This window comes from Euphorbia lathyris, chromosome 5 (assembly GCF_963576675.1).
Source record: "Euphorbia lathyris chromosome 5, ddEupLath1.1, whole genome shotgun sequence".
Classification (NCBI taxonomy): domain Eukaryota; kingdom Viridiplantae; phylum Streptophyta; class Magnoliopsida; order Malpighiales; family Euphorbiaceae; genus Euphorbia; species Euphorbia lathyris.
In genome coordinates this window covers 85,714,876-85,726,930 of record NC_088914.1, presented here as the reverse complement: position 1 = coordinate 85,726,930, position 12,055 = coordinate 85,714,876, and the positions used below count along the sequence as shown (strand labels likewise).

Here is a 12,055-nt window from a genome sequence, read left to right as displayed (position 1 = left end):
CCCCCGAGTTCGGAGTATCTGATAGGTCATCATCGTCCTGGCTGAAACCTTAATTGAGGTCATGAGATACATCTTCATCCTCGTCTTGGGTTTGCACAACTTCCTTCTCGTTCATGTCGAGGCTCCATAAAAATCCCATTGACCTTTGGGGATTTGCATATATTGGCAATACTTCTAGAGTGGGTTCTTGTTGAGTTGCTTCCTCTATGATGCCCCCCGAATCAAGATCACTAGACACGATATCATCCACTTCGTTGGATTTTGAGTCATAGCTCCTAAAAACATCTCCTTCTTCTTCTTGAATTTCTATAAGAGTTTCATGGATGCCCCCCGAATCAAGATCATTGGAAGCGGCGTCATCCTCTTGCATGGACTTAGAATCATAGTCATAAGGATCGTCTCCATCCTCTTGACTTTCTATTGCCGTCTCACCGTTAGGAATCTTCATTTTTGGAATAGTCGGGCATGTGGGAAATGCTTCTAACTTTGTATTGTGATGAAGTATTCCATCTTGGATGGCCCCGATACAGCCTTCAATGCAGGCTCTCAAAGAAGTTGCTATATTAGTCGTCTATTTCTCGAGTTGATCCAAAAATCGTTGATATTCATCGTCCTTTGATTGGTTCTCCTCCATAAGTAATGATTCGATTTCTCCATCACCCTCAACAACTTGGACTGCTTCCACCTCTGCCACATGACTAGAATCCTTGAAAGAATTTTGGTCATAACTCATATTAGAGTAAACAACATTTTCATATGTCTTATGCTCGACCAGAGCCATGACCGTACTTCTTTCAAAGCAAGATTGCCAACAAGGACGATGAAAATGGAGGTTTTCATCCCTATAATTGCAAATATAACTACATCGACAATGAGGATTACTCATCCGTAGGTGCTCCCATACCTCAATATAATCAGGACCATGTGGATTTTTATGGGACTCCTAGACTTGCTCCATATAGCAACCATATTGATCATCATAGAATGATGCGGTTTGAACGTAAGCACAACACTTGCAATTAATATTATGTTCTTCACTATGAATAAACTAAACATATCCATCGTCGTAGTATCTAAAGACGGTGTACCAATGGACCCACAATCCGGTTGTACTTATTGTAAAATGTCGATCTCGATTGAAACCACCAAAATACACCGGTATCGTAGCGTCCCTTGCATTTTCGTATGTTGTCCTCGTCATGATTTGATTGCTTTGCACCTATTGATATTCAGAGGCATTCTCCATGAATAAATAGAAAAAATGATTAAACAAAATTTATTATGAAAATCAAGTAAATGAAGCGAATAGGTAAAATTGTATAAAGTAAGAGCACGAAATAATAATAAGCTAAATTGAAAAGCTGAGTGTGCGAAAAAAATGAGTCGTGATGAAAAAATGAGTCCAAAACAGTATTAAAATTTTTGGCGAAGCATAAATAAAAAGTAGTTGGTCCCACTGGGCGTGCCAAAAATTGTTAGCGATATTTTCGAAATATGTTAATTTCAACCTTGTCGTGTGGTTAGGGTGCGGGCGTGCCAAAGAAATTATTTCTCAATTATGAAAGACGGTTAAGTTTATAAAATTGTGCACCGAAAACATGAATTCTAATCGAAACGATTGACGAAAGACGCAAGTATTGAAAAAGTCCCTCTTGGGTCCCTAGCGCCGTTATAAAAACTTTGCTAGATTAATTTTATTTAAGCTAAGCGTATAAATTGAAGATGGGTAAAATAAAGAAATTAAACGTGCGAAATTGACACGAGATTTGGTGAATATTTTATTGATGAATCAAGGTTTGAATACATATGTTCAAAAAGTATAAAACTAGAAATGAGATTAATTACAATTGAATAATTTCTATATTAAACATATAGCTAATTCAATTGAATTGGAAAAGCAAATCAAATACAAGGAATTGAAATGCAAATAATAATAATAATTTGGAATTCAACGATAAACTCGGAGCCACAATAGCTATCTCGGCTGGACGTTGAATTTTGGTGTCGGCTTGAAGTTCACGGAGCACTGTGGTCGGTCGGGCCCGTATGGTATACGATCTTGACAATGTCAAAACGTGTGGTAGGCAAATGGGGCAGATTTAACCCTTGACTTCGATGGGCTTATTTGGGTGCTTAAGAACATGGAATTGGACGAGTAAATAGGCTAAATTTAACTTCGGGACGTCAGGAACAGACTTCTATAAGGGATCGAAGGCTAAAACGGATTCTAAATGGACGAAATTGAGCTTTGAAAATAACTGGACGAATCTGGAAAATTCTGGGAACAGACTAGCTATAAGAATTTGGGTTGTAAAGATTGGCTTGTAACTATAGTTTCTGAGCACGGAATTTGGAAAATAAATGTATTAGATTGAAATTCAAAACGTCGGGAACAACTTTATTGAAGGGATCGGAAGCAAAAAATAAATTTCAACGGACGAAATCGGGCTTTGAAAATACTTGGACGAATCTGAAAAATTAATTTGAAAAATAGAATTCTAGCTAAGAATTGAGCAAATTAAAAGCTTGGGAATGCTAAATTGAATTGAAAAACTTGGAAAGAGGCTATTGGAACTTGGATTAAAGCTAAAGGCAATCTAAAAGAAGGAATTAAAACTAAACACTTGAAGAACAAAAAGGAAGAACTCAAGAACTAAGAACTAAGAACTAAAAGGAGAGCATTGGAAGAAACCTTAGAGAGGGGTTTGTGTGTGTATTGAGTGTGTATTTATATGAGAGTGAGAGGGTCTATTTATAGTTTTTTAGAGTGGCATTTTGGTAATTAATTATGGAATTTTGGTAATTAATTATCAACTAACTCTTATTTTTCTCTCTAACCTTGCCCACTACCTTGCCACATCATTAACTTCCTCAACTTCCTCCAACTACCACTAACTACCACTAACTTCCATGCCACATCACCCCACTACCTTGTGGTTAGAGAGAATTTTAAAGGCTTGGGCCTAGGTGTGGGGATGAGCTCGTGGTTGTGTCCGGGTGCATTCTGAGAAGTCGGAGACCGACGACGGGCTCCGGTCGAGAACTGACTTCTAGCTTGACGAGAGAAAGAACACGCCCCGCGTAGGTCTGGTTACACCCTGCGTAGTGCAGCTCCTGAACTTGGTGCGTCTTGTCGATGATGTTTACGTGTGGCATCTCTGGTGTTACGCCCCGCGTGGTTGAGCTTCTGAACTGTCCTTCGAAAGTAGCTTCCTCCACGCCTCGCGGGCTGGCTAATACGCTTCGCGTGTTAGAGTTATGTCCCGCGTGGTGCAAGACGCCCTCATCAGTTGGAGGTTAGTTTACATATGTATTTTTATTTTTATTTTATCATTATTATTTTTTAGACAAAATATAAACTATATCCTAAAATTAAACCCAAACTTTCTATATACATAAAATAAAATTTATTTTATTTTGGACCAACAGAAACAAAAGAAATAAAACAAAATGAAATTCAACTCGATCGGGCTAGAGTGAAGCAACTCAACTTAACATGTTATAGTAAATGTATATATTACATAGATGATAAATTACTATGGATTCTTTTAATTAATCTAGAATTTCATTTATTTTGGGAAAAATAATAATCTTATGCTTTAATCTATTGTCCTTATAGAGAAATTGGTCCAATATTTTGGGAGGGAATTTAAGACATCGTATGTGTCTGCGATTCTCAATTATTTTAATGTAATAATTGGGCTTAATACTTCAACTTGTCCAAAATGGTTGATTGGCCCCCTGAACTTGCATAAAACGTTCAGTTAGCCCTCTGAACTTACGTAAAATGTAATGAATTAATTATTCGGTTATAAAAAAATAAGTCAAATGTGGAAGATATGTTACACGTGCCTTAGAATATTATTACATACTTCACAAAATAGATTAAAACATGTTAAAAAAGAATTTCTTACGTATTCAACTATAAAATATTTTCTTCTATAATACTATAATCGCATACCCCGACTTTGATCATTTTACTTTTTTAAGATGCGTGCAACATATCTTCCGTATTTAACTTACTTTTTACAACCGAGTGATTAATTGATTACATTTTGTGCAAGTTCAGGGGGGCTAACTGAATATTTTATGTAAGTTCAGAGGGCTATCGAGACACTTTGAAAGTTCAGAGAGCTAATCAACCATTTTGGACAAGTTCAGGAGGCAAATGATGTATTAGGCCTAATAATTGAGCTATGTTTTGTCTTTGTTATCAAGAACATCTTTGGATTACCTCTTGAAGATATTTTATAGAAAATTTTATATTTTATAGAAAATAGTAGAAAACAAGTTGAATTATATTTTATAGAAAACAAGTTGAAACCAAATGATGAATTACTAATTAAGCTATTACAAGGCAAAGAGAAATAAAGAGTCCAAAAGTGTGAAAAGTAAGACTAAATGATAAGACACTTATAATACAAAGCTTAGCTAATGAAACTTCCATCAATCAAAATGTCTTCCAATTTTATTTTAGAGAATAACTTCATTAAAGGATGCCATTTAGCTACTAGTAGCTGCGATGATACTTGTCTCATAGTTGGTCGGAATTCGGGATTTGTACTCAGACATGAAAATGCAACCATAACAATGTTCATCACTCCTTCAGCAGTTTTACTATAAGGAGAAGAAAGGCGTTGGTCAATCACGTCCTTCAATAATGTATGTTGGCAAATTGGTGCAGTGGTTGAAGATAATGATAAAAATGACGAGATGAGATCTCCCGGATGTTTTCCCATTATTATTTCGAGTGCCACCACTCCAAAACTATAAACATCACATTTTTCACTGATCTTCATTGTATATGCTAGTTCTACAAAGATAAAAATGAAAACCACATCAAAGAATTCAATCAATCATAAGAATTTTTTTTAATAATTAATATAATAAATAAACAAACAAAATTAAGGAATGCACCTGGAGCAGTATATCCAAATGTGCCGGCAAATGATGTCCAGTTTGAGGAGTCTGGCATCAATAGTCTAGTTGTTCCAAAATCAGAGACATGAGCTTCAAATTCTGAATCCAACAGCACATTGCTACTCGTAATGTCTCGATGAATAATTGGAGGAGCGCAATCATGATGCATATACGATAGCGCATTAGAAATTCCTTCTACAATATTGAGCCTCTTAATCCAATTCAATTCCATAGCTTCTTCCCTATCACTTAGCATATTTCTCAAACTTCCTCTTTCAATGAAGTCGTAGATTAAAAAAGAGTGTTTGGGATGTGAGCAAAACCCATATAATTTAACAATATTCCGATGACGTATGTTTGTCAATGCACCAACCTCACTTGCAAATGCTTTCAAGTGATTTTGGGAGTGGTGAAGTTTCTTCACAGCAACTACTCTATTGGGTGATACCGCAGCTTTGTAAACAATTCCATAGCCTCCTTCCCCGATGCAATATTTAGAGTTGAACCCTTTTGTGACCTCAATAATTTTTTCATATTGCAAATCTTGATCTTGCCCAAACATGTAATAATTAACTTTGGCATTTACTTCTTTTGACTTGGCTTTCGTGCTTCTCATTCTTCGGTGCAAAAGGAATAAACCCACAACTAAGAAAAACAGAATCAATAGACCACCCAAAAGAGCTAGAGCAATTAATCTTCCATCCTTCTTGTTCATTCTATGATAAGAGCACAACTTCAGTCTGGTATTGTTTCCACATAAGTCTCTGTTGTTTCTAAGTGATTCGAGTGGAGCCTCACGAAAAGCTCTAATGTCTGGAATCTGACCTTCCAATTCATTCCATGATAAGTCCATTGTTGTCAAGCTTAACAAATTATCAAATGTCTTAGGAATTGAACCGGATAGGAAATTGTGGGATAGGTTCAACACCTCTAATCTTTGCAACCCCCCAAATTGTTGTGGAATTTCATCAGCCAATTGATTTTGACTGAGATCAAGTTTTTCTAAAGAGAGTAAACTGCTTAGGTTTGATGGAATGCTTTTTGTTAAATTGTTCATGCTAAGATTCAAAACTAATAGTCTCGAACACCCTCCAAGTTGGTGTGGAATTGCTCCACTAAGATTGTTGGCTGCTAAGGTAAGGTGTTCAAGACTAGATAACTTTCCTATTTCTTTAGGAACGACACCTGAAAGGTTGTTATCATCAAGAAAAACTTTGACCAACTTTATTAGCTTTCCCAATCCCTTTGGTATGGTCCCTTCAAGCTGATTTGATGTGAGCTCTATCCATTGTAATCGAGGTGCCTTTCCAATTTCAGATGGTGTTATACCACCAATATTATTATTTGAGATTTTTAAAACCGATAAGTTGAGAAAAGTTTCCCATTTCCATGAAAGCTCTCCGTAAAATTTGTTACGACTTAAGTCCAGATAGTTCAATTGGGGACATATACCCAAAATTTTAGATATATTTTCTGTGAATTGATTATCCTGTAGATGAAGTCTTAGTAAACTACTGCAATTTCTCAAGCTTTTTGAGATAGGCCCACCCAAATAATTATTATTGGCTGAAAAGTATTGAAGTTTCCCATTAAGGCATAAGCTCTCTCTTAAGTGTCCAGTCAAACTATTGTTGTGTATTTGGAAAATAGTTAAGCCAGTTAAATTTTTAATCTCCGTGGGAAGAACTCCAGTGAGACTATTACTTGACAAATCAAGATTTCTGATGTATGTCAACATTCCAACTTCATGAGGTATGGAACCAGAAAGTTGATTCAAATCAAGATAAAGAATGGACAAATTTGTCAAGTTTCCTATAGAGGTTGGAATGTTACCAATGAGATCATTACTTGACAATTTAAGAACTGTAATAGATCTCAGCATTCCAACTTCACGAGGTATCGAACCAGAAAGTTGATTGAAATCGAGAGTAAGAATGGACAAGTTTGTCAAGTTTCCTATACAACTTGGAATGGAACCAGTTAGACTATTATTTGACAATTGAAGATCAGTGATGGATGTCAACATTCCAACTTCATGTGGTATGGAACCAGAAAGTTGATTGGAATGAAGATAAAGAACGGACAAGTTTGTCAAGTTTCCTATACAACTTGGAATGGTACCAATGAGATTATTATGTGACAATTGAAGATCCGTAATAGATCTCAACATTCCAACTTCTTGGGGAATGAAACCAGAGAGATGGTTGGCACTAAGGTAACAAAATGATAATCTTGTTAAATTTCCCATAGAAGTTGGAATAGTACCTATAAGATTATTAAATGACAATGCAAGAACAGTCACAGATTTCAACATTCCAATTTCTGGAGGGATGGAACCAGAAAGTTTATTGTCATTTAAGTAAAGAGTTGATAAGGTGCTCATATTTCCTAAAGAAATAGGGATAACACCAGTAAGGTCATTATTGGATAAATCAAGATACCCGAGAGAGCTCAAACTTCCAATACCTTTAGGAATGGAACCAGAGATATCATTGTAAGACAGGTCAAGGAGTTGGAGTTTAGAAAGATTAGAAAGTTGGGAAGGAATGTTGCCATGGAAAGAGTTGTTGCTAAGGTCGAGCTCGATAAGGTATGGAAAAGACGAGAAGCTGAGATTATGAAGCGTACCTTTCAAACCATAATCCGGAAGGCTGATATTTGTAACAGATTCAGGATTATGATGGCAGGAAATTCCAGACCAGTTGCAAAAAGGAGTAGATTGAGACCATGAAGATAAGACAGAATTATTATGAAATTGAAGAGTAGCTTTCCACCTCAAAAGAGCTTTGGCCTCCTCCTCATTAACAAATAAAGAAGAAGAAGAAGAAGCAAGAATAAGGAAATGAAATGACAGAAGAAAGTAAAGTGGCTTGTGTAAAATGAAAGACAACATTGCTATACGCTATAGCTATTAATTAGAGATGAATTAATTAATGTATGGATTGAAAGATATTTATAGCCCAATCACTTCTTTATCTCCTGCTAAGATGATGTTTGTTTGGTCCAGATTTACGTTGCTGCTGATGTTTGTTTGGTCCAGAATTAAAGTTCGAAATTGCGTTAACATTCTATTTTTTTTATATTTTTAACCGAACATATCTTAGCTTTTAGGACAACCACAGTTCAATACAAATTGACCATGTTACTCTGTTATTTTATATATGTCTATTTATGCTAAAATATAACGGTTACAAGTCTAAAAAAATCTAGACAAAATGACCACATGGTTAATATTGGCAAAAGTTAGGGACCTTATAATGTGCTTTTCAAAATAGAAGGACTAAACAGTGTGTTAGGTAAAAACCAGGGGACTAATAAATTATTTATCCTAAATTTTAACATAAACTAATAGTTCCCAATGGGCATAATACTCATTTTGGCTCCCTAAACTAAGGTTTTAAAGTCAATTTTGTCTTTAAACTATCAAAATCGTCAATCAAGTTCTTGAACTAAGCAAAAATTATCAATTGAGTCACTATTCTAAACAAAGATCATTAATTGCGGTCTCACCAAAATTCATTCGGTTGAACAGTTTCAAACCATCTTCTCTAAACTCATTTTGAACCAACACAGTGATTATTATAGTCTGTATCAAATAGTCACAGTTTCTAATTTTAGAATATGATGGAGACTCAATTGATGATTTTTGCTTAGTTCAAAGACTTGATTGATGATTTTGATAACTTATAGTCCTAATTGACCTCGAAGCTTTAGTTTAGGGACCCAAATGGATATGATCCCTTCCCAAATGAGTGTTTTTATAAAAAATAAAAAAAATAAAAAAAAAATTAATTAGTTGCCTTAAGATTTAATGGTTAATTGATTTTTAACACCAAATTCATTCTTATTCTACTGCATTAACTTAAATTAATTGTTGAAATTGTTATCAACAAAATTATTTAAAAATAAAAGTAGGAGTTTCTTCAATATGTATTGTGGGAAAAGGAGAAACTAGTTGCGAATTAAATCACCATACAAGGTCAACAAGTGAAGCTATGTGTGTTTTGCATTTTGATGACTTCAATTCCTTTGAGTCTTTGCAATTATTACTTTTAGAAATTGTTTGCATGTTTTTCATGGAAAAACCTTAATAATAATAAATAAATAATAAAATTTGCATTTTTTTTTTATGTTTTTAGAAATCTCATTTCGATGTTTATGGGTATCCGGTATTATCCGACTTTAATGGGACTATTTGAACATTGTACAATAGAGTTTGTAATGAGATGAGATTTAGCAAAATTACATGTGACGGGTATGGGACGGGAACATGCATCCATAGTCTCCAAACTTACTAGTACTTAGTTTCACAATTGCCACAACTCTTCTGTTTGTCAAAATTAAAGCCTGAAAATTAAAAAAAAAAATTATCTCTAATTACATATATTTGAATCTGTTTAATTCTATATTATCCAAAATATTTGCTATATTTTTATTGTTTATAATCATAGTAATTTTACTTTACTTTTAAATATAAAGATATTAGTCGGATAAGTTGGATTAGATTCGAGAATCAGTTTTCTTAGAATGGCTTAGTCCGATCCGAACCCAATATGAATCAGTTTTCTTAACTAATTGCTAAAGGGTTAAGGTGCAAAAATACCCCTAACGTTTTGGACCAGGAACAATTTTACCCCTAACGTCTAAAATGGTGCAAGTTTACCCCTAATGTTGGAAGCTAAGAGCAATTTTACCCCTAATGTTGATAATTTGGATCAATTTGAGAAATAATGCATTAAATTGTCTTCTCGGTCATGAATTTTGTCAACTACACTTTACACGTGCGTCATTTTATTAGTAACAAATCACAAACATATGTTGGGATGTGAAAAAAATAAATAAAAAGAATATTGTCTTTTGTACGAATTAGACAAAAAAATTCACCGAATTTATAAATGTTAATCTCAAATTCTATTATTAAATTACAAAAAACATGAAATCTTTTTTTTAGAACGAATTGATATGCAATTGGTGCAAAATAAAGAATAAAAATAGTTGTATTTTATAATAGTATCTGAAATTGACCCAAATCATCAACGTTAGGGGTAAAATTGTTCTTGGTTACAAATGTTAGGGGTAAAATTGCACCATTTTAGACATTAGGGGTAAAATTGCTCATGACCTAAAACGTTAGGGGTATTTTTGTACCTTAACCCAATTGCTAAACGATTTAAACAATGGTTTTTCTATAATTTCTAAATCAATTTACATTTATATATTTCTATATGTTAAGGCACTATGCAAAGTTTGATGGACTTTCGAGATATTTCTGATAGAAAAAGTAACTGAAAGATATTGAAAATCCAATAAAAGGATTTATTAAAACAATCGAAAGATTTATTAAAAATGTGACTTTATTAACTTGAAGACTTTGATCAAAAGGACAAACTTAATTAAAAATAGATTTTAAGGGAAATTTTAATTTGTAGGGACTAAAGGTGAATAATGAAAATCTTTGAGATTAAAAATAGAAATTAAGTTCCATAAAAAAAATAGAAATTAAGCTTTTATTGAAAGATATTGAAGAATTAGGTCAAAATAGATACCAAAGTCACATACAAGGACAAAACTGATAATAATCAATAGTTGGGTAAAACTTATTTGCAAATAAATCAAAACTCAGATGTGTATATTTAAGTAAAGGCATAAAGCTCAAATTGGCTGTCACGTCCGTGTCTAAATTTGTAAAATTTATATTTTGATATTAGTATATATTATAATTATTGGGTTTATGATTTTTATTTGGTGCTATAGGAAAAGTTTGGAGTTAATTTGATAGTTTTATGTGTAAATTAAAAGTTTAGTTTTAAAAATTATATAAATATGGAGAACCAAATGGGATATTTGCCGGATTTGGGATATATATTCCAAATTCCAGCGGGGTCTCTTATCTTCAATTCTTTTCTTTTCTTTTCTTTTTATTCTTTTTTTATTTATCAGTTTTCTCTGAACCGTTTCTTTGATTTACGGATATTCGACCATCCGAATCACTCGAAATTGAAAACATAGCATCCTTATGCATAGTTCTAAGTCCTAACCAAAGAGTTTTTGAGTTTCGGAAACGTTTGGAGGGAAAACGTCTTAGACAGAATTTAGAGAAGAATCGATCGGGTCAATTAATAGCCAAGGTAAGTAACTATCAACTATATTTTGAGTTTTATGTATATAGATATATATATATATAATCAAAGAAGTTTCAGAAATTGATATTTTAGGGTTATGCAGGAATTTTGTAAAATTTGGGTTTTTCATGATTTTGCTTTTTATTGTGAAATTACGGTTCAAATGAAGCTATTGATTATGCTTCTATGTGAATTTCTGATTTTACTTAATTATGTTGATTTAAGGCTTAATTTGATTGATTTACACACACATATATATATATATATATATATATATATATATATATATATATATATGTTTTTGGTTTCAATATATATCTATATTGAACAAAATGAATTTGATGATTTCTTACGAATTGTTTTTGGATTGAGAAATCTGTTGCGGTGATTGTTGTTATTATTTTGGGTTGAAGTCCAAATATGATTTTTATGATACAAAATGGCTAATTGAAGCCAAATGATTTATGATTATGAAATAGTTTGGAATTTGATTGTGAAAGGAAATTTGAATACGTTATGATTTTATGATTTTATATCCATCGAGAGTTATCCGGATCGGTGGTTCTATATTTGAAGACCATGTTCAGTGAGGGACATGGCCTGTGTACACAGTCTTAAGACCTATTGGGTATGGCAGCGAAGTGTTGGGTAAGACCATATGGGATAGGCAATGTTAAGAGACGTCTCGATTATATATGTGGTTATGTATTGATACTTAAGGGGAGAAACTCGAGGATGGATACAATGTTTTAAGTTCATTTGGATTATGTTTTCGGTTACGATTGATTTTGATATAAGGTTTTACGTTTGATTGAATACGAGTTGGTTTTGGTTTGATAAAACATTTATTTGATTATAAATTGTTTTGATGAAACGTTTATTTGTTTTGATTCGTTTTAAGGTTTTGATTAAATCCCTTTATAAATGTATATATGTAGCTATGTTAAGTAAAGTTGGTTTTTATAGCTGATAGTTTCTTACTGAGATTTTTGTCTCACGTTTTTAAATGTTTT

General features: G+C 33.3%; 1 protein-coding gene across 1 annotated transcript; it reads right to left on the bottom strand.

Moving 5' to 3' along the window:
* Positions 1-4,277: 4,277 nt before the first annotated feature.
* On the bottom strand, positions 4,278-7,831 carry LOC136230133 (probable leucine-rich repeat receptor-like protein kinase At1g35710). The gene is made up of 2 exons (XM_066019072.1): positions 4,918-7,831; positions 4,278-4,813 (listed from the first exon to the last, which is right to left on the bottom strand). Exons 1-2 carry the CDS (start codon positions 7,811-7,813, stop codon positions 4,428-4,430), a joined length of 3,282 nt encoding a protein of 1,093 aa, XP_065875144.1. The 5' UTR covers positions 7,814-7,831; the 3' UTR covers positions 4,278-4,427.
* Between the last annotated feature and the right edge of the window lie 4,224 nt (positions 7,832-12,055).

Coding starts and splice junctions, on each gene's coding strand:
- LOC136230133 (XM_066019072.1), bottom strand. CDS start 7,813: ATGTTGTCTTTCATTTTACACAAGCCACTTTACTTTCTTCTGTCATTT. Junction 4,814..4,917: donor ATTTGGATATACTGCTCCAG/GTGCATTCCTTA, acceptor TTATCTTTGTAG/AACTAGCATATACAATGAAG.